Source organism: Lepidochelys kempii, chromosome 16, assembly GCF_965140265.1.
Source record: "Lepidochelys kempii isolate rLepKem1 chromosome 16, rLepKem1.hap2, whole genome shotgun sequence".
In the NCBI taxonomy this organism is placed as follows: Eukaryota; Metazoa; Chordata; order Testudines; family Cheloniidae; genus Lepidochelys; species Lepidochelys kempii.
In genome coordinates, this window is record NC_133271.1 from 6,109,929 (window position 1) to 6,136,362 (window position 26,434).

The 26,434-nt window shown below is 56.0% G+C and overlaps 1 protein-coding gene across 4 annotated transcripts in view; it reads left to right on the forward strand.

Annotated features, from left to right (window-relative positions):
* Positions 1-26,434, forward strand: part of AJM1 (apical junction component 1 homolog) — a 41,707-nt gene that overhangs the window by 13,574 nt on the left and 1,699 nt on the right. For 3 of the 4 annotated variants that reach the window (XM_073313804.1, XM_073313801.1, XM_073313803.1), the window contains exon 2: positions 2,588-19,658. In XM_073313804.1, the coding sequence (XP_073169905.1) occupies positions 2,650-5,946 (3,297 nt within the window). In that variant the 5' untranslated portion in view covers positions 2,588-2,649 and the 3' untranslated portion in view covers positions 5,947-19,658. Of the gene's footprint in view, positions 1-2,587; positions 19,659-26,434 lie in introns of those variants that run through there. The other variant, XR_012155211.1, reaches the window with a different exon arrangement.

Genomic DNA, 26,434 nt, shown 5'->3' on the forward strand with positions numbered 1-26,434 from the left:
GGTCTTCCAGGGGTACATCAACTCATCTAGAGATTTGTCTAGTTTTACAACAGGCTACATAAAAGGACTAGTGAAGTTAGTAAAATTAAAATTTCATACAGACAATGACTTGTTTATACTGCTCTAAATACAATACACTGAAATGTAAGTATGTGGTAAAATGAGAAAGTCATTAAAATTATGTGGTAAAATGAGAAAGTCAGCAATTTTTCAGTAATAGTGTGCTGTGGCCCCTTTTTTGTGTCTGATTTTGTAAGCAAGTAGTTTTTAAGTGAGGTATGTAAGACAAATTTGGGACATCCCTCAACCATGTTGTGTACAGATCGCCCTGCAGAGGCCATCTTGTCAGCCCTTGGGGGGTGATTCTTGGGAGAGGTAGGACAGGGCCGTAAGTGTAAGGCCAACAGACCCCGGTCATCGGCGAGTGGGATTGAACTGGGGACCTCTGGAGCTTAGTGCATGAGCCTCTACCGCATGAGCTAAAAGCCAGCTGGCTGTTAGCTAAGGCTATAGAGCGTCTCATTTAACTCGCTCTCTTTCTAAGTGGTCTTGGTGCCACTAGATGGGGCAGAACCCCACACCCAGAAGGTGTGTGGGTTACACAAGGACCATAAAGGTGATTCTTGATTGAGGCTGCTGGACACAGCCAGTCCCTGTGGGTCTCTCTGTCTCTTTAGCTTCCAGACGAACACAGTCTGTGCTGCTTAGTGCCACCAGACAGATCTCGTGAAGCTCAGACGAAATGGGAGGGACTTCTGACTGCACCTCCCGCCCTGCATCCCAAGCAGCATAGCATAGCTTTGACAGGCCCTAGGCAGAGAGCTTAGACCTTGTGGGGGGGTGTCCCCCAGAGCTGAGCTCTCTGACACTGCTTCATTGCAAGCATCCTATATTTGCATATACATATGCTAGGCAGGTAATTAGCCATGCCCACCCCCCATACAGCCAGTCATTCTCCCATGTCATTATTTATCCCATGCACGCAGGTGCTGGTTTGCGCGTGCCAGTGTGGGTCTGTGTAGAGCTGGTCAGGTTACTGGTTGCAGAGACACGATGTGTGGAATTTGCCCTTTTCTTTTGGCGAGCTGATTTAACAAATCCCTGCCCTCTGCTCCGCTGGTTGGGGTTGTCTGCCTACTCGGCACTGTCTATCTGTGATGTACCACTGGTTGCGTAAGTCACATGGTGCTGTGTTTGCTTCCTCACTGGGCGACCGAGACTTACAAAAAGGAGAAGGAATTGCTGCACTTGTACATGAAGGGCTTGGCGCTGTATAGGGCACAAGATCCACTCCCTGCCCCCTGAGCCCATGGGTGCAATCAGATCAACACAAGGCTTGTCCAGCTGGGCCTCGGACGGGTGTAAATCAGGAGTAATTCCACTGCGGTCCATGCCACTCTGCGGTACAAACAAGAGGAGGATTGGGCTCAAAGCAGGCTGGCCGGAACCCAGAGAGGGAGCAACCAGGACATGGCCTCTCTGTCCTCTCATGATTCTCTTTGCTCTGTGTGTCCTGTTATCAACTTCCTCCTGGTGGGTGGGCAGCAGGGAATGAACGGGCACTGATAAATTCACCTGGCTGGGAATTTTCTTTCATTCTTTCTTTCTTTCTTATGAAAACTGCACTTCTTGAAATATTGACATTTTTGACAAGAAAATCTCAATTTTGCTGAAACTTTCCAATTTGCCTTCAGAAAAATCAAAATAAAATAATTCCTTTTGGATCAGTTTGATGTTAATCTGTGTCCACCAGAGCCGTTGTGGTGTCTCGTGCCTGCCACCCCCCCACCCCTTCTCTGTGGGTTAAGCTTTCTGGCTGGAGTACATCACCCATGATACATCCTAGCCTCCCTCTGATTGAACTGCTGTGGTGCATCATGGGAGTCACATAACCATGGTGCATCATGGGAGGTGTAGTCCAGTCAAGGAGTTCAGCCAGTAGAGAGGATGGAAGCATGAGGCATTGTGACACCTCAGATAGACAAAGTTTAAGGTCAAATTAAGCTGAAACAAAATGTGGCAACATTTCTGAATCAAAACTTTCCATTTGGCAAAAAAATTTGACACATCAACTTTGTTGTGGCCTGATTCAGAATGAAACAAATGTGGGAATATTGAAGTTTCCTGCAGAATGAAAATTCAGATTTTCGACCCTCTCTGTAAATCCAGGGCCATGCATGCTCATGGTATCTCTGGCATGGCCCTGGCCTCTGGCACTGCAGTATCTGAGCACTGCATGCCCTTGGTCATGAGCAGACTGGGCACTCCTAGGGGAACAGCCTCCCCCAAAACATTCATGTGAATAAGCCTTGTTCTCACCAATTCTGAACCAGGCCGTGGCCGTTTGGAATTCCTCATCACTGTCTCTGCACCATTCGGCCAGCTCCAGTTCTTACCCCAGCACGGACCCTTTTGCACATGTGCCTACTAGACCCCCCCAGCATTGCCAGTCCCGAGCATTGTGGGATCATGAGTCAAGCCCCCAAAATCATGAGATTGGCTAAAAATCAGGAGCTTTCAAAAATAGCCTGTCGTGAGCGGGCCTCTCCGGCATGAGACTCAAGGCCCCTTCTCTCTCCCGTTGCAGGGCTGGCTGGCTTCCCCTGAGATGATCTGAAGAGGAGCTGGAGAAGGAAGAGCTTGTTTAAGATGACACGAACCGACCCACCTGACATACTGGTGTCTACGGTGTATCAAGACCTAGAGGTGACGTGCCCAGCACCCAGGGATTCCATCATCTGCCAGCCACTGGCACAATGTGACACCTTCATGTCTGGATCTCTGCCGCGCGACCTGCAGCCCTTCAACAAGCGCCACTGTAGGAGCTTTGACTTCCTTGAGCCGCTCGACGACCAGCTGGCCCCTGCTCCTGCTATGGAGCGCCCCTGCCGGCACCCAGGCACCCCCGAGCCTTCCTCAGGCTCCGGAGGCAGGAAGGCTCCTCCCAGGTCGGACGTTCAGAACAGCAGGCCTCCCCCTCACGGGAGGGAAGGCCCCAAGGAGCCATTGGCTCGGGCGGAGCCAAAGAGGCGAGCGAGGTCCAAGAGCGCCCCACGGGTGAAATCCACCTTCACTCCTATTCCCATCCAGATGTCGTCCTCGTCTCCCCCTGTGCCGGCCAGGCGGGGACGGGAGGCTGTGCGCCTCTCCAGGGAGCCTGCGAGGACAGAGATGTCCCCGCGCAGGGGGAGCGGATACGCGCCGATGAAGGCCCCAATGAACGAGGTGCACCCCATCAAGCTGCAGCCCCAGCGGAGCAGCACCAGCCGCATCTCCCCACTGTGTGTCAGCAGCAACTGCCCGGAGGAGGCCCCAGGTGGGAGGCCGGCCACAAGCCTGCATGTCAAGTGCCGGATGGACATGAAGCCAGACGAGGCAGTGCTGGTGCACGCGGCACGCAGCCTGAAGGCCCAGAGCAGGAGGGAGGTGCCGTACTGGCCCAGGCTGCCCTGCGCTATCCGGAGCCTGACCATCCCAAGCAGCAGGCAGGTGTCTGTGTCCCGCACTCCCACACCCAGCGACTCCTACAGCGGGGAGCACAGGCTGCCCTACTCCAACGAGTACTATGAAGGTGACCCCCGAGGCCGGGTTTACCAGGCCATGCCCTGCCCACAGGACTATCCTGAGAGGGGCTGTATGACCTTCTCCGCTCCAAATGTGCCCACCAAGTTCTTCTACACAGAGGAGCCAGCCGGGTGCCCTGGCCCTGGCATTCCACTGAAAAGCTCTGGCTACGAGGGGTGCCCTCGCCCATACCCAGGGCGTCACCTCCCTCCACAGCCCTTCTACACAGAGGACCCAGCCAAAGGTAATATCCACACCATCCCACCCAGGACTTTCTACGTGGAAGAAGCTCGGACCTACCCCATCCAGGAAGCCCCTACCCACACCTTCTACAGAGAAGACCCTCAATTCTATGCCTCAAGGGGCATGCCCACCAAACCCCTCTATACAGAGGACCCCAGGGTATACCCCGCTCTGAACACCTCCTCCCGGTTGTTCTACACTGAGGATTATGGCAAATACCATGAGAGAGAATCCATTTCACGGACGTACCCTCATGCCCGTAGCACCCAGCCTTTGCAGTTCAGCGACTGGTACTGCCCAGACCGGGGTGCACTGCCCTACCAGACTTTGCAGATGTCCCGCTTTGCACCTCATCCCTCTGGGCAGGAGGCTTTGCTTTCCTCTTGGCATGCCAGCTACAGCACCAACCAACCCCGCCTAGGCACAGACACCCGGCATTACTCCAAATCCTGGGACAACATCCTGGCACCCAGTGTCCGCAGGGAGGACCCCATGTTCCGCGGGCGCAGCTATGAGAACCTGCTCGCCCGGGAGCAGCACCGTGCCTTATCCCCTGATGACCGGAGGCAGCCCGTGGTTATCAACCTCTCCAGTTCCCCCAAGCGCTATGCAGCGCTCTCCCTCTCGGAGAACTCCATCATGGAGAAGATGCAGGCAGACAGTGGGCGGTGCCCCTTCGGCCGCTCCTGGTTTGTCACCCCAGAAATCACCATCACCGACAATGACATCAAAGCCAATGGTCTGAGCAAGACCGAGAAGCGCTCGGCCAGCTGGGATGTGCTGGATTCCGGGCGGGATGGGCATCGCTCCCGCACCACACACTGCTACTTGGATCCCATTGCCAAAGAGAGCACCCAAAGCAGCTCCGCCCGCCAGCGCAGCCTGGAGCAGCTGGATGAGCTGATCACAGACCTGGTCATCGATTCCAAGCCCCCTCCCAGCCGCCGCCCCAGCAACGGGGACAGCCTGACAGACCAGCTCAAGAGGCTGATCGACAACGGGGCGCCCGGGCCCGCCAGGAAGCTGGAGGCCAGGAAGCCGCTGCCTTTATTGGTGGGGGAGCCCAGGCCCACCAAGGAGCAGCCGGGCCCGAGTTCCTTCCACAGAGACGTACGCAAGGAGCAGGGTGGCCGCTCACTTGCCATGTCTGTCTCCAGCAGCAGCTTTGAGAAGCAGCAGGATGACTGCTCCCCGGAGCTGAGCGCGGATGAGGACGACATGATGATGTGCTCAAACGCCAAGTGCAGGCGCACGGAGACCATGTTCAACGCCTGCCTCTACTTCAAGTCCTGCCACAGCTGCTATACTTACTACTGCTCCCGGAGCTGCCGCCGCGAGGACTGGGACATCCACAAGGAGAGCTGTGTCTACGGGCGTATCGGGAGCATCTGCCGGCACGCTCTGCAGTTCTGCCGGGAGAATGCCGAGGTGCACAAGGCCTTCTCGCGCATTGCCAAGGTGGGGTACCTGTCCCGGGGGCGAGGGGTGCTGTTTCTGGGCTTCCCCAGCTCAGGCTCAGCTGAGAACTTCCTCCAGTTTGGCTTGGAGAGCCTGCTGATGTCCCCCACCTACCTGTCCCTGCGGGAGCTGGAGGGCTACGCAGAGAGCCTGGGGGATTATGCCCGGGAGTTGGGGGTGGCTGGCATCCAGTATGACCCTGAGGAATGTTTCCTCTTGAATGTAACAGTGGCTGTTGGACAAAAAGTGCCTGTGAGGCCATCCCCCAAGGTCCAGGTGCCGACCGTCAGGAAATACGCCAAGGTGGCCTTAGCCTCCTCCAGCCCCGAGAAGCAGATCTTGAAGAAGGAGCGGGACATGGAGACCTTGATCCTGACCCCCCCGCCGGGCACGGCGGACATCGACAAGGAGGGGGAGGAAGGGCGGAAGGCCCGGGAGGTCTGCTTCATCAACATCCAGCGGGAGCTGCGGATCCGAGGCGTCTTCCTGCGCCATGAGTTCCCCAAGATCTACGAGCAGCTGTGCGACTTCGTGGAGAGTAACAAGAGGTTCACGCCCACCACCATCTACCCCACTGACAGGCGGACCGGAAAGCAGTTCATGTGTATGATCATGGCCGCCTCTGAGCCACGGACCCTGGACTGGGTCGCCAGCCCCAACCTCCTGGACGACCTCATGTGACCAGTGCTGCCACGCCACACGGGCCTCCTCTTTATTCCCCTTTGTAGACAGGTATTTTACTATTGACGCACTAAACTGGTCGGTCAGAATCTTCCCATCATTTCTAGCAGATAACTGTTGGCGCGTGGATCCCGGGGAGGCCTGGGAAAGATGCTCTCCTAACGGGGCAGCAACAGATCCATGGACTCCATGGGGCTCAGGCCACCTGCCTCTGTGGCCACTGGCTAGTCAGGGCAGGAGCTGCTGAGCTCCCTAGATTCTGGTTGGTCTTGGTGGGGATAGAGGGGTGGGGCTGGCCCTGTCACATGAGATTTGCCATGAGGAGAGGGCTGCTACGTGGAGGGTAACTCCAGTGCCACAGGTCTGTCTCTCAGTGAGGTTCTTTTACTGCCTTCTCTTCCTTTAACCTGATTCCCAGCTGGGCTTGGCCAAGGCACAGGCAATAAGTGACTGGCCTGCAGCTGTTCGAACAACAGCTCAGCATAGAACCCGCGGCCCTGCCTGTTCCTACTCCCTAAATCTGACCACTAGACAACATGGCTACCTCTAAGCAAGTGTGGCCAGATCAATCATTTTAAGCTTCCTGCCATGCCCGCTCCATCCCTCTGCCTAGACACCAAACTTGCCCATAGCTGCTCCCAAGTGGAGAGTTCTTCTCCCCCCTCCCATCGCTGCCTTATTTAATTCTGGAGACAGCCAGGAAGGGGCATGTTTTCAACCTGGCCTCTGCAAGTAGGCCCAGTGTCCTAGCACAACAGTTCCCATTTGTCTGCATGGCTGCATAATTGTACGTGGAAGGGGACTCAGAGCCATGCCTTGGCACATGGGGGTAAGTGCAGACGGGGCTTGGGAGCATACTAGGGGCTTTGGATTATGCAGACACATTTGTGACTCTCATTTGAAAATTTGGCCCAGTGTGTTTGAGTCTCTGTATAGCATGTTATATGGTATGAGTCTCTATACAGTGTGCCCCCCACCTGGGCTCTGTATGGGATGAGTCTCAGAGCAGCCTGCACGCTACACGGTCTCTGTGCAGCATGAGGCTCTACACAGCAGTGGCGGAGCCAGGATGGGACATTTGGGTGGGCTCCGACTTTGGGTGGGCGGCAATGACTGGGTGGAGGGAGGAGGAGGAGGAATCAGGGCCCACCTACCCCCTCTAGCCGGCCTTGCTGGGGTCAATGGATGCTCTGGCTGAGGCCCCCTGGGGCCCCAGGCACGCACTCAGCTCTGGGAGGAGACTCCGCTGTCCGGCGGCAACGGCTCCTGTCCCCGACCCATGCCCCACCTCGGGCCTGGCCTCCCAAGGAGCAGACCTACCTTTTTTGAGGACTCCTCTGCCTCCACTGGGTCACCTGAAGCTCACCCTCCTAGTGGCGGATTAAACACTGGGCCAAAGGGGCATGTCCGGGGCCCCAGCCAATTGGAGGGCCCCAGAAAAACAGGCTCCACTGCTGGGGAGCGGGATTGGGGTGTGGGGGCTTGCCCCGCTCTGCCCGCCTGCTGCTCCAGCTGGGGAGTGGGAGCAGGACACTGGGGCTTTCCCCGACCCCACTCCCCAGCTGCAGCGTCAGACGGAGCAGGGCAAGAGCCTGACCCCCACGCCCCGACCCCACTCCCGGTTGGAGCACCAGGTGGGTGGATGGAGCTGGGCAAGAGCCTGACTCTGCTCCCCAGCTGGAGCGCCGGGTGGGCAGAGTGGGGTAAACCCCTGACAGTGCTCCCTGGCTGGAGTGCTGGGCGAAGCGGAGAAAGCCCCTCGCTGCCCACAGGAGCACCAGGCAGGTGGAGCAGGGCAAGCCCCCTGCCCCGACCCCGCTCCGCGGCTGGCGTGCTGGGCGGGCAGGCAAGGTGGGGCAAGCTAGGGCCGGAGCAGAGCTGGGGGGCAGGATGCTAAGTGGGTGGGCCACGGCCCTCCCAGGCCCACTCGTGGCTACGTCCCTGCTATACAATGTGGGCTCTATACGATATGAGGCTCAATACAGTATGGGCTCATTATGGGCACTATACAATATGAGGGTCAATACAGTGTCTATACAGTATGAATCTACAGTGGGCCCTGTAGATGGTCTTTATACAGCATGTGGCTCTATACAGGAGCACTCTGACGGTCTCTACACAGTATGAGGCTCTATGTGGTCTCTATGCAGTAGGCATCCCCTTTCCTCAGGCCTGTGCACAGCTGCCCACCTGTCCACAGACACTGCTTCCACTTGCCAAAATCCCTGTGTCCCCCTCCAGCCCCTCCCAAGTGCTGAGTCAGTCTCCGCTGCCAACACGAGGGCCCCATTCTGTGTGGCGCTTAGCTCTCCCTGCCCCCTGGCTGAGAGTGGGGGACCCCAGACCTCCTGGGGTGCTCAGGCCCTGTGAGCGCCGCGTGGGCTGGGGGAGGACCCTCCTGCTCTGCCAGGCCAGTGTGGGAGTCTGCCAGGGCCTGACTTAGGTACTCAGGAGGCCGTGAGGGGTAAAAGTTCCAAGACACCTGATGCACTGTATCTGTAACTGACAATAAGCCACTTCCAGGGCAAAGCCAGCAGCGGCCGCCCCCCGTTCTCCTCCAAGTAGGAAGGTCAAGCCCACCTCTGTCCCCTCTATTGCAGCAGGTCATTCCCACCCCTCCCTGCATAACTGAGTGGGGAGCGTGGTACCCAACCTGGCCCTAGTGCGAAGCCAAGGAACAGCACTGAGAGGGCTGCGCTCCCTGGGTCCCAAAGGCATGTGTGGCCAGCTCCTCTGAGAATGAAGGGGCCCCAGGCACAGGTGGGGTCTGGTGCTGGCTTCTTAAAGTGCAGGAGTCCTGGGCTGTGCTCTGCTGGGGGAGCTGGGGCCCTGGAAGCCAGGGGGCTTAGGGCTTTCCAGTGAATCCTGGGCCAGCCCATGTTGCAGCAGGATCTCGAGCGAAGTTGGTTTCTTTGCATTGTCATCGAGAATAAAACTCCTGAGACAGGCCCAGGAGGAGAGCTCCTCCTGCCCCCGGCCTGCCCTTGCTTACATCTCACTCAGCTCCCCATGCCTGGGGAGAACTGCAGAAGAGTGGACTGTTTCTGGCAGCGTCTACACTGCTCCTCCTCTCTGGGCATCACCATGCCGTCTGGGTCCCCCAGGGGGCTCAAACCCATCTGGAGTTTTGCCCAATTTGGCCTCCCCAGTGGAATTCAAAGCCACGCTGCCATGCTCCTGAACTTCACTGGCCGTATTAACTAGCCCTGATCCTAGTGCAGGGCTCCCTAGCCTTTCAGCCTCCTTCCCAGTGGCCGAGGCAGGGCCTGAGCCAAGAGCTTTGAAAATCCCAGTAATTCTTTCTCTGAGCTCCAACCATGGCCCTGGGATCAGAATGGCCCCAGAGCATGGCCTTCCGGACACCCAGGGCCACTCCATCTGCTCCTTCGAGCTGGATGGGCCTGGTTTTCCCCTAGGGAGGCTGCGCTGCTTGGCTGAGTGCGCGCTCTGGCCACAGTGAGCCTCCCCCTTGTAATGCTCAGGGTTCCCCTGGCTTCCGGTCCCCAGGGCAGTGCCAAGCTGTAAGGGGAATTGCAGGAGCTCGGGGCCGTACCCTGATCCATGTGACATCAGTGCAGAGACGGGGGCGCTGCCTGGCATGCAGCGACTCCAGGCGTCGGTGAGCTCAGGCTGGTCCAGGGTCTGGCTGTAGGGCGCTGGATGCTAAAGGTACCCCAGCCTGCCCTTCTTGGGGCTGGGCTGGACCTGGAGATGTCAAATGGTGCCTGGGTGGAGGACTGGATTTGCCCGCTCAGCCCCCTTGTGCCATTGATCCAAACCAGAACCCCAGAACCAGCCCCTCAGACACCAAGCCTGAGCCAGCCAGCCTTTATCCTCACAGGGGATTGCAGATCCAACCCTCCCTGCCCTCTGCATGTGGACCCGCTTTGACCTTGTCCTTGTGAGCCTGGCTCTCACTGGCTGGCCCTCCCTGCCTGGGTGCTCCCTGAGGCTTGGGCTACACTGAAAGCTACGTTGGTCAGGGAGTGAAGAACCACCCCTGCCCGCCTCCCTCTCAGCAACACAGCTAGGCCAGCAAAACCCAATGTAAGGACAGCTGTGGCGGAGGAAGAGGGCCTCTGCAGGCCGGCTAATGTCAGTCGGGGAGGGGTAAGCTGCGCCACATGAGGGGGCTCCGCACTGGAGACAGCTGGAGCCCAGCGGCCAGCCACCACCATCCGTGCTCCTCTCTGCAAGGGGCAGGAAGAAGGGCCTCAGCCCACCCAGCCCAGACATTGCCGCCCTCTCCCCAGCTCCTTGGTAAAGGAGCCAGTGTCTCCTGAGCCAGGATTTATCCTGCTGTGCGCCAGCCCCTGCTTGAGGTGGCTCTCCAAGGGGCCACCTTCCTGGAACAGCCTCTTAATTATGGTAATGCCCTGCAGGCCTTGCTCTGGCTTCAGGACTTGCTGCACCAGCAGCCCTTGGGTTTATTTGGGGAGGCTCCTCCGTGGGGCCGTGCAGAGAGCAAGTAGGCACTCCCCATCCCAGCCTGCACCTTACGCACCAGCCTGATGCAGGGAAAGCTCCGCTCGCTCTCGCTTGGGCTGGGGGGAGCAGATGTCTCCCTGCGCTGCGAAGGGAGGCTGTGATCTTTGCCAGGGAGCTCCTGCCCTAAGCCGGGCCCCACTCCTGAGTGATGGGAGCTGCTTACTGCAGGGCCCCAGCGCCCAAACAAGTGAGATCACAAAGAGCAATCCCAGGAGCAGATCAGAGTGCTGTACTGGGCCCTTCCGGGGCTGCAAACAGTCCAGCAAGTTCAGGGTTAAATTCACTCCACCACATGCCTTTGCACTTCCCTGGCATTGGATGGCCACAGTGCCAGCCGGGGGCTGTTTTTCCTCTTCTCCCATTTATTGCCATCTCTGAGTGTGCCAAGGACCTGGGCTAGCAGGGAAGCCACTCAGGTGGTGCTCTGCAGCAGCCACCCCATGGTTTCAAAGGGGTTAAAGCTGTGTTGTGAAGGGGGGTCTCTGTTTGGGGGAGGCAGCCACCTGCAAGGGGCAGGGCAGGTGCTTTCAGGGAAAGTGCCAAATGTTTTCTGGTTACACTTTTAGCCGAAGTCCAGCGCAGCTGCTGAGTGGGGAGGGGAGGAGAGTGAACGCTGGCGTGCAGGGGGCGTGCATGGATGTGCATGAGGCATGTGCTTGGGGCAGGGATCGTGCAAGGTACAGGCATGAGGTGGGCATGGATTACGTGTGCTCATGGGATGGGTGTTCGTGCCTGCACACAGGGTGGGCATGGAACAGCCCTGCCAGGAGGAACCTGGCTCTGAGGAGTGGGGGTGGCCCGTGTTTTAAAGAAGACAGGCTGAAGGGGCTTTCCCAGGGGCCGCCCCGCTGGGGCAGTCCTTACGGCAGAGGCTGGGTTCAGGATGCAGTTTCTCTGGAGGGGTTGCTGTGCTTGCATGCAGAGCTGGAAATCAGCTGGGCCTAGTGTAAATACAGCACCACTGACTGCCCCCTGCCCACAGGCCGGAGTCTGGCGCTGTCCTGTGGGAGCTCCCCCGTCCTGCCATGCAGAGGGCTTCCCCGGAGCTCCCTGCCAGTGGGGTGGGAGGCCAAAGCTCAGAGAGGAGCAGCAGTGAGCTGGTGCAGAACAGGCTCTCCCAGAGGGTGCAGGCACAGGGCACAGAAGATGCATGATGAGCACCCCTCACTGGCGTCCCTGCCATTGCGCTGGTGCTGGAGTTGCTGCCAGGTGCAGGCAGCAGGTGACTGCCCTGTGAGGCTGCTCACAGCTGCTGCCATCCTTGTTTCTCCTCTGTCCCAGAAAAGGAGCTTGGACGCTTGCCAGCTTCAGTTCACTGCCAAATTCTGCCAGGGAGCATCTCCAGCCTGTAGCGGGATCCCTGCACATGCTGCAGGGCTGTGTGCTGGGGGAGGTCTTCCAGAGCTCCCCCTCTGCTGGCTTCAGGCACATACCTTCTCCTCAGGGCGCTCCCCGTTGTAACGTGGGGGGACGGGGAGGGAAGGCTGAGGGCATGGAGGCCCCCTCATTGCAGCCAGGGCGGGTATCTCAGGATCAGGTCCCTTGCCAGCCTTAAGACTAATGAATTCCTTGCAGCCCAGCAGCTCTAACTCTCAGCCCCTACCCCACTGCGGCACTGTCCAGCCAACTTGCTGTTTGAAGCCAGTTGCCTGCGGTGTGCTGCCCCCTCCCCCCCCCGCAGCTGGCATGTTAATTGAGAGCCCAGGGTGTTCTGCTAGACCCCCTCCTGTTTCTCCTCTGCAGCAGCCTAACTTCCCAAGGCGTGCCCGACCAGCTGAGGCCATGGGATTTCCTGCAGGGGCCCTCGTGTGCTAGCCTGTCCATGACACCAGCCTCGGGGTCCCAGAGACGGGCCCCAGGCCGTGACAGTGCCTGGGCTCGGGATGGGCCGAGCCAGGGGCCACACAAGAGTCTTAGTCTCTTTGGAGTCCAGGGAGCGTCTGCTCAGCCCAGCTACTTCCTTCGGACTCCAGCACTGCCCCCAACACAGCAAACCTGCGCCCGTGGCTGGAGCTCCCCATGGGGTCGGCCTGCCCATCCTACCCCCAAACGCCCCAGCTCCAGAGCCAGGGGCCGGCAAGCCACCAGCTGGCTGGTGGTTGACCGCTGCATTGGAGCAGGAGGGGTGGAGCTGCCCAGAGTTACCTGAGCATGGGCGAGAGGAATTTGGGGGCCCTGTAAGGCATGCTGGAGCTGGAGCTGCTGGCTTGAATGGTTTCCATCATCTACAGAATTCACAGTTTGGTTTAGTGGCTCTCAGCAGCCCCACTGTACAAGTTGTTCCAGCGCCCCTGGGTGCAGCAAGCCCCTGCCATGCAGCCAGCCAGGCCCAGGATGGGGCAGTCAGGAGCCGTGGCTCTGCCTACGCACCAGGCCTCCCAGCCCTTGGCAATGAGCTCCTCCCCGTGCTCCAGTCCCAAAGGACGACAAGGGACAAGCTGAGTCACTGGCCCCTCCTGGTTCCCTGTTGCTCAGCTGAGCTCCACCATCATCCGAGGGCTGCACCATGTGGGCTGACAGCAACAGACAACAGGGGCCCCTCCCCACACCCCGCCTCCACCGGAGTGCCCACCCTGACCTGCAGGGATACGGCCACTCGCTCCTGGGCCAGGGGGCCCACTAGTGCCAAGTGAAATGGGTGGGTTTGCTGTCGGAGCCCCTCCCTGGCTGGACGCATCTGAGAGCCTTCCGCGCCCCTGCTTTTGGTGGGATCCTGCCACTAGTCTGCCCCCTACCCGTGTTTTAGATGGGGTCTCTGCTGGCTTTGTGGCTCGCCCTCACACCAGAGCTCCACACATGGATTCCAAGGGGAGGCGTTACTCCCATTGGACAAGGTGAATGACTTTTATGAGCATTGGCGTCTCTCGGGTGCACTGAGACTGTCAGATGCCAGCCGCTCACTGAGCGTGGCCAGGACAATGTACCTTAGCAACAGCCCCCTGCTGCAGCACCTGTCTGGGGGCATTCGAGGAGGAGCCAATGGGGGGGGGAGGGGGCATGGATTCCAAACCTCTCAGCTGTGCAATTACCCAGCAAAGCCACAGGTGCCATGCCAGCAGCTTTCCCTCTCCCTGGCATCTTTTCTGTGGAGCTCTCAGCTTCTCCAGGTGGATGGGGACGTAGTGGCAGAAGGGCGGGTGGGGGCCGTCTTTTTCATGCAATGGGGCTTCAACAACCCGGACGTGATGCCAAGTCCAGAGTTTGGCTACAGTGTTCCATCCACTGGGCTTAAAACCAAAGCACCAAGTGACCCCTCTGCTGGCATGGTCTGAGGCTGAGGGTTGACTAGCTCACAGAGGCTGGATTGCCCTCCCCACCCCAGAGAGGGGCCCTGTGGAACAGCATCCTCCTGCTGTTTGGGGGTGCAGCCTCCAGGGCTGTCTATCTTGGTGCACTGCACCCTGCCCCTAGTTGCTCATTCATTGTCCCGGGTTCTGTGGCTCCACCCCCTTGGTTGAGGTTCGGGTAGGCTGGAGTGGCCTCCCCCATTTGTTTGTTCATTCTCCCACGGTATGTTCTGGGGCCCTGACCTCACCAGCGGGGTTGGCTTTTTGTTGCTGTCACCTCTGGGGTTTCAGTTGGCTGCGGGCCATGGCTCTTCATTCTTTGCCCAGTGACGAAGCTGGCTGGCTCCTGGGGTCCCCTCACTGAGCGGGCAGGGCTTATGGTACCTTGGGCTGCACCCACCAGTCCCAGTCACCAAAGGCGCTGTTGGCCCTGCCTGCTGCACCCAGCTCCTGTGCGGCAAAGTTGAGACGCTGGGCCACGGTGCGCAGCCACCAGGTCATGCTTCTGAAAACACCGGCTTGAGAGTTGAATGCAGCCACCCTCCACGGCCAGGCGAGGCCCTGACCATGCAGACTTCCCCCGGCCATGTAATGACGCCTCCCCGCCACGCTCCGCCGTGGGGTGTGACCAGGGGCCAGCCTAGGACTTTCAGATTCAACCCACAAGCCTTGCCCACTTGAGCTGGAGGAGTAACTTCATTACCAATAGCTGCAGGAGGAGGCTGTTGTCCTCTAGTGGATCAGTCAGTAGAGGGGGATGTGTTTACACACGGGCATGACCCAGAACTCGAGGGGTGCTGCCCGTACTGCACCTTGCTTTAGCTTTCATTGTCCCCACAGTCACACTAATCTTCCCCAGGAGGGTTCTGGGTAGTGTAGTTGACCGTGCATTTGCTGTACTCAACAGTAATAGTTTTAGAACTGCTACTAGCGGGCACGCCAAGCAGTATGTGTGTGTAGTGCATCGCACGCATGCTGCCCTGTTCACGTGCCTCGCCCGGATCTGCAGAGCCCCTCGCTAGGGGGCAGAGGTGCAGCTGGTTTCCACTGGCCATTCTGTCCTTGGCTCTTCTGCTAAGGTATCAGGCAGGGGCACTAATGACTTGCAACGGTGGCTGGCTTTGTCTGCTAGGAGCACAAGACCAATTCACACCACTCAGCGGCCAGCAGCCAGGCAGTGGCCATGCCCAGCCTCCTAGCACTTGGGCTGCCTTCACCCTGGGGGGGGAAGGCTGCTCCGCCCACTAATCCCATATCATAAAGCCATAACCTGCCTCTTCTCATTGCTCAGCTGCTCTAGAAGCATATACATCTCCCCACTGGGGAACACAGGCAAGCCAGCCTGGTGTAACTCCAGACTAACCACACCGGCGGCAGCGGGGTTCCCAGACCTGGGATCTCTTGCGACTCTCCTCAGAGCCCTCCCTTCTGGGTGCACGCTGGAGCTGCTGCCTCCTAGGGAAGCAAAAGGGAGCTGCTGACAGGCCCCCTGGTAGATCCACTCACCCCTTGTCCCCAGGCACAGTGCACGCCCTCTGAACAGAACAGCTCGTGTTCTGCTCCAACCTGACCCGGGTGGGAGAGCACAAGGATCAACACTCAGTGAGCACCTGAGGCTGGCATGCAAAGCCAGCGGCAGGAGACCTATCATGCAGCAATAGGCATACTCAGTCAGGGGCCAAATTCAACCCCACTGGCAGCAGGTGCAGGTCCATTGCCTTCAGCAACATTGAGCCAGCTTGTGCTGGGTGTGAACTGGCCCAAGACTGAGTGAGATGAATGAGAGAGGGGCTGGGCAGGTTCCAGTGCATGGGAACTGCTGCCCTTTTGCTGCTGGGAGCCCCTGATGCCTCTGCAAGGCTGCTGCTCTAGGGCGCTCTGCTGGCCCAGATACAGGGTAACAGTGTGTTGCCCTCTAGCCCAGACTGGGGCCTGCAAGTTGGTCCCAGGGCTGCCCCTAGTCAAGCTGCTGACAGGGGTCATGTGAGCTGCGGGAAAGTGCGGCTGAGACAGAGTCAGGAGCTCTGGAGTTCTAAGTCCTGAGCTGAAACTGATGCACTGCGTGACCTTGGACAAATCACTTAACCACTTTGTGCCTCAGTTTCCCCCCATGCGTTGGGGGTAAAATCACCTATCTATCTCTGAGGGGTTGTGGAGGCTGCAAAGATCTGTTCATGTTTGCTTAGCGATATGTTTTAGCAGTATTACATTAGGGCTTGAGTTCTGAGCAAGGGCAGGAGAGCTGCCCCGCCTTTTGGTGCTGCCTCAGCCAACAAGAGAAGGGATCACCAAGTTCTGTCTCATTTGAAATGCGAGAGAGATGTGAGAGCAGCAAGAGAGCAGTACAGGGAATCTGATCGGCTGCCAAACACTGGAAACAAGGAGATTATATCAAATTCCTGCATTCATTCGGGTTAGAACTCCCAGCCCATACCCTCAGCTGCCCTAAGTCAGCGTGGCTCTGTTCAGACCGATGTCAAGTGAGCGACGCTGACTTACACCAGATGAGGAGCTGCCCCAGGGAACACCATGTGCCCATTTCTGTGTTACAGGGAGCACTGGGGAGTTTTACCTAGAGCAGCGGTTCCCAAACTTTAGCAAATCAAGGACCCCCATTTTGATTTAAAATTTTTTGCAGACCCGCAAGTCACCTGCTCAGCGCCAGGCCCTGCCTCCACTCCACCCCTTCCCCCAAGGCCCCACCCCACCTCTTCCCACCCCCACCCTTCCTCTTCCCCACCTCTTTCCGCCCCTTCCCCCAAGCATGCCCCATCCTCGCTCCTCCCCCTCCCTCCCAGCGCTTCCTGCACGCCGTGGAACAGCTGTTCTGCAGCATGCAGGAGGCACTGAGAGGGAGGGGCAGGAGTTGATCGGCGGGGCCAGAAGACCCCCTGGAATACCCTCATGGACTCCAGTTTGAGAAACACTGACCTAGAGGGAATCATAAAGCTTTCACTCTCCATGCTGTTTGCTTCCCTTCAGCACAGGCCATGGAACCTGCTGGTCAGTGTCAGTTTCCATGCTCTAGCTGAGGGCTGTTGTGTTTGGGTTGCCAAGGAAATGTGCCGGCCTTTCGAGACCAGTCCATTTCATTGTCATTCCTGGGACTGCCCAATCCTCTGCCATCTCACCAATGCTCATTTCTTACCAGCCCTTCTTTTGTGGCCAAGTTTGACCCCGCCAAGTCTGATGATTCTGGCCCTTTCAACTCCCTGGGGTTCATGCTAGGGGTGTTAGGGTTTGACACCCGAATCTTGGAGCCACAGGTGGCCTGGGATCTGTGCCTGGAGCCTTCCTTGAGGTGAATGGGGGGTGTTGTTGTAGACCGGGGGCATAAGCCCGATTTGCTGACATGTTACTGGCCATGTGAAATGGAGAAGGGAGTTTGAGAACTGACCTTTCCCCCGGACAATTCTGTTACCCACACACTCTAGGCACTTCCGTGGGCTCAAGATGTAATATAGGAACCCCCATCCACAGGCGCCGACTCTGCGTCCCTGCCCCAGCTCACCTCTGCCTCCCCTCCGCTCTGCCTCTTCCCCTGAGCGCGCCGCTGGGTCCTGCTTCTCCCTGCTCCCTCCCAGCGCATGCGCCGCAAAATAGCTGTTTCACGCGGCAAGCCTGGGAGGGAGGGGGGAGGAGAGGGAATGCAAGACGCTTGGGGGAGGAGGCGGGGCCAGGGCAGGGGTTTGGGGAGGTATCCAACAGGGGCAGGGAGGGGTGGAGTTGGGGCGGGGCCAGGCCGGGGGGGGGTGTACAAGCACCCACCGGTGCCAACAAAAGTTGGAGCCTGTGCCCCCATCCTTACCCAGTTCTTAGGGCTCAGGGCACAATCTTCTGCGGGTCTGCAGGGCCTTTTCCAGTGAAGGAGCCTTGCACAGTAATATTCTCTATTTATTAAGTTACCAAAACAGAACACACAGGCTAAGCAGACAATGCTCCTCACTCCCAATAAGGCAGATGAACTTTTCCTGGTGGCCAGGCAGGATCAGGTCATTTGGAGCTACAGCTTCTGCACAGTATGATTGGCAGGTGTTGAGGTCTGGCAGCTCTGATCCTGGGCTGTGTCCTGGAGTTGGGTGCTAAAGAACTTCCTTTTGGATCCCAGTTTATATAGTGAAACTTGAGTCCTGCTTAGCGCTACCGTCACCAACCATTGTAAACTGAAGTGTTATAAGACAGTATTTTTACCCATCCTAGCCCATTGTGAAACCATTCTTTACTCAATCAGACCCCAGCGCCTGAGTTGATTTAAATCTTGCAAAATTAGTTATGCCACAGACAGAAATGATCAAAGAACCAGACAGAGACCCTACAGATAAACAATAGAGAAGTGGGGTCCGTAAAGACAAAACAATAGAAGTAGAGATTTCACAACCACAACTGTTGAGAAGTGGTTCCTTGCCAGGCAGAATGCTGTCAAACAAAGTTTTCTATAAACTTTTTAAGCTCTGTTTCTTTATCTGGTGGTGGTGGGCACTGTTAGGACAGGAGCACAGTCTTCACAGCCCGATATGACATTGTTTTGATGTAATTTAGAGGAAATGTGAGGATGTGACTCTCTGCTTCTTAGCTCATGACTGCGACTGTCCTACTGTGGCTACAGAAAAGACCTCTGACCTTACGATATGGGGAGCAGAGGGAGGAAATGACCTTGCTATGGAGGGTGATGGGAATGTTCTGTCCTTGACCACAGGTAACCACTGAGTGTTGCTGCCATCTAGAGAGATGGACCAGAACTACATCCTTGGATCCAAACATCCTATCTCTCTAACAGGGCAACCCAAGCCCCTGATTCAAAGATGGAGGTTCCATGTGCAGAGCTGAATGGAAACCTCCCCAGATGACAGGGTGCTCAGGTGGGGCCCATTATAAAGAGACTTCCAGCTGTGCATACTGATCCCTGGTTTTGGTTCACGCCCTTCTCCACTCTGAGTGCATCAGTCTAGAATTTCCTGGTGCATGACTGTTGGTGACAACTTTGTTTCCTTGGTGACCATGCACTAATGTGAATGCACCAGAGCCACGAGCAGTGATTTTGGGCCTGCCCAGCATCAAGGGATCAAGTCAAAGACACCAGAAGTTATTAACTAGCACTGGAATGGAAATCAACAGTTCCTATGCCAGGCTGCCTGGGTCAGCCGGGGGTGTTCATGCCACCAAGGGGAGGCAGCACCCTCAAAGACAGCACTGTTGTGGATAGCTACCGCCCCACTGCACCAGCTAGATAGTGCCCATTAGCTGAGTAGATGCAAGTTCTTCTTCTGGAAAGGCTGAATAGTTGGGGCAAAAGTGAGGGACTCCTGCCTCTCAGCCAGCTAAGCTGAGTTCCTCCCCAGCAGCACTGCAGTCAGTGGGACTTCCTGCCTTTCATCATAATGCCAGGTAGGCTTTTCTCCTCCCCACCATCCCAGTCATTGTAAGTTCCCTCCCGCATTTCACCTGCAGAGCTGTGACTTCCTCCTATTGTGGCAGCAGGGGAAACTGGGAGCATCTTTGTCCTGGTTTTGCATTCCTTTGCACTCTCTGGGATCCTGTCCATGCTTTAACCATGTTTCATGGCCGAGATCCAAACAGCTCCTCCAACTACACAGCTTCAAGGTAACGGTGGATCCTGATAGCTGCAGCCTCCTAATCTAACAAACAATAAATAAAAAGACTGAAACTGCATCTTCTCAGCTGGGATCCCTGGAAGGTTTTACCTAAACGGGACAGAATTCTTTGATAAATGCATGTTCTGTTTATTTCCTTTTTTAAGTTATGCATCATATTGAAGAGTCAGATCACATCTCCTCTTGTGCAGAGCAGAACTAGGTCTGTATTTTCTCACATTTCGTTGTATCATTCCTGCTGGTGTTCCACAGCAAAGTTTCTGAGGTAAACTTATTATGAGAGATCTATTTCCTTTGAATATCCATAAAGTATAACTTGAATGTACTGCACTGTTGTCTGCCTTTACTGTCTCAACTGGGCAACAGTAGTTTTGTGAGGAAGGTGCTGATCTTGTGGGGGAGGCAGGGGAAACCTTTCCTGCTAACATGAAGACAGAGTCCTCCTGGAGCCAAAAAACACTTAAATGGAATGAGATCCAAAGAAAAGGAACTGTTAGAACCTCTGGGACACTGGAGGAGTAATGGGGGAGTGACCATTTGTAAGTGTGACAAAGTGATGTGCTGCAGACAGAAGCGACACATGCCTGGGGAGTGGGGATCAGAACCCTGGTCCATCCACCCCAAACATCTAACTCTCTGCTACTTGTGTGAGAGGCAACTTCAAAAGCTGATGGAAGTGGTAGCCAGCCACTAGAGGGCAGCATCCCCCATACAGACTCCAAAAGCCAGTACACTACAGCACCACATCCTTACCCATTTATAGGTGACGCCAGTGACTAGTCCAGGGGTGGCCAATCTGGGGATCCGGAGCCACATGTTAATATGTGGCTCCCTTGTATGGACACTGACTCTGAGGCTGGAGCTACAGGCCCTGCCACAGGCCCTGCCCCCACTCCACCCCTTCCCACCCCCTCCCCTGAGTCTGCCAGGCCCTCACTCCTTCCCCACCCTCCCCCCCCAGCCTCCTGAATGCCATGAAACAGCTGATCGGGAGGGAGGGGGAGGCGCTGACTGGCAGGGCTGCTGGTGGGCGGGAGGCACTGGGAGCGGGTGGAGGAGTGGATGGGGGGCAGCAGACGCATTACTGTGGCTCTTTGGCAATGTACACTGGTAAATTCTGGCTCCTTCTCAGGCTCAGGTTGGCCACCCCTGGACTAGGGAACAAACTTGTCAAGAAAATGCCCCGGTACGGAGGATCATCATCAGTCCTATTCTGAAGGCTTAAGCGATGCACAAACCATGTGTTGGCCATTGCAGAGGAGAGATGTTCATCCTCAGTGAGTGAATAGGTTTGTGCTACCCAGATGAGCAGAGGCGCAGACCCTCTGTTCTGGAGAACAGGAAGGAGCCAGGCTGAGATCACCTCTTTGCCCTCCCAGGCTGTCCCAGACCTCCCATATTATCATATTGCTTAAGGCCAAAAGGGGCCACTAGCTCATCCAGGTTCACCTGTAGATCACAGACCACAGACACAACGCAGCACCTGCCCACTAAACCCAACTATCAAAGGCGTGCACGGGGGGGAGGGGCAAGCAGGGGCACAGCCCCGACCCCCAATAATTGGCAGGGGCACAGAACTTCTCCAGCACCAGAGCTGCGAAGGCAGGGAAGATCAAGTTCCTGACAGGGCTGGGCTGGGACAGGGTGGAGGGAGAGAAGATCGATCTCCTGCCGGGACCCATGGGGAGGGGAGAAAGCAAACTCCTCCTGGGGCCAGGGGAGCAGAAGTGAGGCAGTTAGCTTCCATGCCCCCCCAAAAGGGGTCAAATTTAAATTCCTGTGCATGCCTCTGACAACTACCAAAATTAGACCAAAGTATCACAGCCCACAAGACCCCAAACCATTCTATGCCACAGGGAGCAAACAGGAGACAGCGAGGTGGGAAGGAGGAGGGATAGCTCAGTGGTTTGAGCATTGACCTGCTAAACCCAGGGTTGTGAGTTCAATCCTTGAGGGGGCCATTTAGGGATCTGGGCCAAAAAAATTGGGGATTGGTCCTGCTTTGAGCAGGGGGTTGGACTAGATGCCCTCCTGAGGTCCCTTCCAACCCTGATATTCTATGAGGTGCGTCAGTGTTGAGACCCCTACCATGGCAAGAGAATCACAGAATATCAGGGCTGGAAGGGACCTCAGGAGGTCATCTAGTCCCACGCTCTGTTCAAATCAGGACCGATCCCCAATTAAATCACCCCAGCCAGGGCTTTGTCAAGCTTGACCTTAAAAACTTCAAAGGAAGGAGATTCCACCACCTCCCTAGGTAACCCATTCCAGTACTTCACCACCCTCCCAGTGAAAAAGTTTTTCCTAATATCCAGCCTAAACCTCCCCCACTGTAACTTGAGACCATTACTCCTTGTTCTGTCATCTGGTACCACTGACAACAGTCTAGATCCATCCTCTTTGGAACCCCCTTTCAGGGAGTTGAAAGCAGCTATCAAATCCCCCCTCATTCTTCTCTTCCGCAGACTAAACAATCCCAGTTCCCTCAGCCTCTCCTCAGAAGTCATGTGTTCCAGTCCCCTAATAATTTTTGTTGCCCTCCGCTGGACACTTTCCAATTTTTCCACATCCTTCTTGTAGCGTGGGGCCCAAAACTGGGCCCAGATGAGGCCTCACCAATGTAGAACAGAGGGGAATGATCACATCCCTCGATCTGCTGGCAATGCCCCTACTTATACAGCCCAAAATGCCATTGGCCTTCTTGGCAACAAGGGCACACTGTTAACTTATATCCAGTTTCTCATCCACTGCAACCCCTAGGTCCTTTTCTGCAGAACTGCTGCCGAGCCATTCGGTCCCTAGTCTGTAACGGTGCATTGGATTCTTCCATCCTAAGTGCAGGACTCTGCACTTGTCCTTGTTGAACCTCATCAGATTTCTTTTGGCCAAATCCTCTAATTTGTCTAGGGCCCTCTGTATCCTACCCCTACCCTCCAGTGTATCTACCTCTCCTCCCAGTTTAGTGTCATCTGCAAACTTGCTGAGGGTGCAATCCACACCATCCTCCAGATCAGGGGTTGGCAACCTATGGCACGTGTGCCAAAGAGGAGCAATGTGCCATTAAAAATCCTGGCCAGCCCTGCCCGCTCTTCTCTGCCCCCTGCCCACCGCTCTCTCCTTGCAGGGCAGGCAAGCTTCCCCCTCCCCCCCGCGTGCAGGGTTCCTGCCTCTCCTTCTGTCCCTCCCTGCGGCCAATCACCTGACGGCCCTTGCTAGGGAGTGGGAGAGGGAAAAGCGGAGCCGCAGGGCTCTCTGCTCTGGGAACCTTGGGGAAGGGGGTGGAATCAGCATATCTCCTCCAGCCCCCTGCAATGAGCCACTCAGGGCAGGGGGCTGGGAGCATCCCCACGATCCCAGCCCACACCCTCAGCCCTCTGCCCTGACCCCTGCACGCCCCTCACACACCCCCAGCCCTCTGCCCTTAACCTGCACCCCCCTCACACACACCTAGCCCTCTGCCCTGACCCCTGCACCCCCCACACCCCTCTGCCCTGACCCCTGCACCCTCCCAAAACCCCAGTCTCCTGCCCTGACCCCTGCACCCCCCCTCACACACCCCCAGCCCTCTGCTCTGACCCCTGAACCCTCCTCACACACCCCCAGCCCTCTGCCCTGACCCCTGAACCCTCCTCACACACCCCCAGCCCTCTGCCCTCACCCCTGACACCTCCTCACACCCCCCCAGCCCTCTGCCCTGACCCCTGAACCCTCCTCACACACCCCCAGCCCTCTGCCCTCACCCCTGCATCCCCGTCACAGACACCCAGCCCTCTGCCCTCACCCCTGCACCCCCACACACCCCAACCCCATGCCCTGACCCCTGCACCCCCCCACAACCCCAGCCCTGACTCTGGCACCCCCCCACAACCCCAGCCCCCCCAGCCCTGACTCTTGCACCCCCCACATCCCCATCCCCACCCCCACCCTGAGCACCAAACGGGAGCTCCTGCACACCCCCCCCACATTCCCACCTGCACCCCTTGCACCAAATGGGAGCTGCCCAGGTAAGCTCTCCACACCCAAACCTCCTGCCCAAACCCTGAGTCCCCTCCCTCATTCTAGCTCCTGGCCAGACCCCGCACCCCAACCCCCAGCCTGCTCCTTCACCCCCAGCCCTGTTGTCAGCGCACCCCCACCCTCAGCTCAGTGCAGAGAGAGGAAGAAAATGGGCCAGAACCAGGGAAAAGGTAGGACAGGAGCCAGCAGAGCCGGCAGACGGAACCCCAAACCAGCAGCGGGCTGAGTGGCAACGGGCTGAGCCGCTCAGCCCACTGCTGGTCTGGGGTCCCCGCTGCCGGCCCCACTCAGCCCACTGCCTGTCTGGGGTTCTGGCTGCCGGCCCCTTGCCAGCCGGGGTCCCGGCTGCAGGCCCTGCTCAGCCAGCTGCTGGCCTAGGTGAACAGAACCCCAGGCTGGCAGCGGGCTGAGCAGGCTGATGGTGTAAGATCAGCATTTTAATTTAATTTTAAATGAAGCTTCTAAAACATTTTGAAAACCTTGTTTACATACAACAATAGTTTAGTTACATAATATATAGACTTATGGAGAGAGACCTTCTAAAAAACGTTAAAATGTATTATTTGCACACGAAACCTTAAATTAAAGTGAATAAATGAAGACTCGACACACCACTTGTAGAGGTTGCCGACCCCTGCTCCAGATCATTAATGAATATATAGAACAAAACCAGCCCCAGGACCAACCCTTGGGGCACTCTGCTTGATACTGACTGCGAACTAGACATGGAGCCATTGATCACTACCTGTTGAGCCTAGGGAGGTGGTAGAATCTCCTTCCTTAGAGGTTTTTAAGGTCAGGCTTGACAAAGCCCTGGCTGGGATGATTTAACTGGGAATTGGTCCTGCTTCGAGCAGGGGGTTGGACTAGATGACCTTCTGGGGTCCCTTCCAACCCTGATATTCTATGATTCTATGAGCCCGACGATCTAGCCAGCTTTCTATTAGCCCATACTTCTTTAACTTGCTGGCAAGAATACTGTGGGAGACCATATCAAAAGCTTTGCTAAAGTCAAGGAATAACACATCCACTGCTTTCCCTCCTCCACAGAGCCAGTTCTTTCATCATAGAAGGCAATTAGATTAGTCAGGCATGCCTTGCCCTCGGTGAATCCATGTTGACTGTTCCTGATCACTTTCCTCTCCTCTAAGTGCTTCAGAATTGATTCCTTGAGGACCCACTCCATGATTTTTCCAGGGACTGAGGTGAGGCTGACTGGCCTGTAGTTCCCAGGATCCTCCTTCTTCCCTTTTTTATAGATGGGCACTACATTAGCCTTTTTCCAGTCGTCCGGGACCTCCCCCGATCGCCAGGAGTTTTCAAAGAGAATGGCCAATGGCTCTGCAATCACATCCACCAACTCCTTTAGCACTCTCCAATGCAGTGCATCCAGCCCCATGGACTTGTGCTCGTCCAGCTTTTCTAAATAGTCCCGAATAGTCTCCACAGAGGGCTAGTCACCTGCTCCCCATGCTGTGCTGCCCAGTGCAGTAGTCTGGGAGCTGACCTTGTTCGTGAAGACAGAGGCAAAAAAAGCATTGAGTACATTAGCTTTTTCCACATCCTCTGTCACTAGGTTGCCTCCATCATTCAGTAAGGGGCCCACACTTTCCTTGACTTTCTTCTTGTTACTAACATACCTGTAAAAACCCTTCTCGTTACTCTTAACATCTCTTGCTAGCTGCAACTCCAGGTGTGATTTGGCCTTCCTGATTTCACTCCTGCATGCCCGAGCAATATTTTTATACTCTTCCCTGGTCATTTCTCCAATCTTCCACTTCTTGTAAGCTTCTTTTTTTTGTGTGTTTAAGATCAGCAAGGATTTCACTGTTAAGCCAAACTGGTCGCCTGCCACATTTACTATTCTTTCTACACATCGGGATGGTTTGTCCCTGTAAACTCAATAAGGATTCTTTAAAATACAGCCAGCTCTCCTGGACTCCTTTCCCCCCCCATGTTATTCTCCCAGGGGATCCTGCCCATCGGTTCCCTGAGGGAGTCAAAGTCTGTTTTTCTGAAGTCCAGGGTCCGTATTCTGCTGCTCTACTTTCTTCCTTGTGTCAGGATCCTGAACTCGACCATCTCATGGTCACTGCCTCTCAGGTTCCCATCCACTTTTGCTTCCCCTACTAATTCTTCCCCGTTTGTGAGCAGCAGGTCAAGAAGAGCTCTGCCCCTAGTTGGTTCCTCCAGCACTAGCACCAGGAAATTGTCCCCTACACTTTCCAAAAACTTCCTGGATTGTCTGTGCACCGCTGTATTGCTCTCCCAGCAAATATCAGGGTGATTGAAGTCTCCCATGAGAACCAGGGCCTGCGATCTAGTAACTTCCATTAGTTGCCAGAAGAAAGCCTTGTCCACCTCATCCCCCTGGTCCGGTGGTCTATAGCAGACTCCCACCACGACATCAACCTTGTTGCTCACACTGCTAAACTTAATCCAGAGACTCTCAGGTTTTTCTGCAGTTTCATACCGGAGCTCTGAGCAGTCATACTGCTCCCTTACATACAATCCCTCACCTTTTCTGCCCTGCCTGACTTCCTGAACAGTTTATATCCATCCATGACAGTCATGTGAGTTATCCCAGTTATTTCAGTAAGGCGTTTGATACCGTGCCACATGGGGAATTATTAGTTAAATTGGAAAAGATAGGGATCAATATGAAAATTGAAAGATGGATAAGGAATTGGTTAAAGGGGAGACTGCAACGGGTCCTACTGAAAGGTGAACTGTCAGGCTGGAGGGAGGTTACCAGTGGAGTTCCTCAAGGATTGGTTTTGGGACCAATCTTATTTAATCTTTTTATTACTGATCTCGACACAAAAAGTGGGAGTATGCTAATAAAGTCGGCGGATGATACAAAGCTGGGAGGTATTGCCAATTTAGAGAAGGACAGGGATATCCTACAGGAGGATCTGGATGACCTTGTAAACTGGAGTAATAGTAATAAGATGAAATTTAATAGTGAGAAGTGTAAGGTCATGCATTTAGGGATTAATAACAAGAATTTTAGTTATAAGCTGGGGACGCATCAATTAGAAGTAACGGAGGAGGAGAAGGACCTTGGAGTATTGGTTGATCATA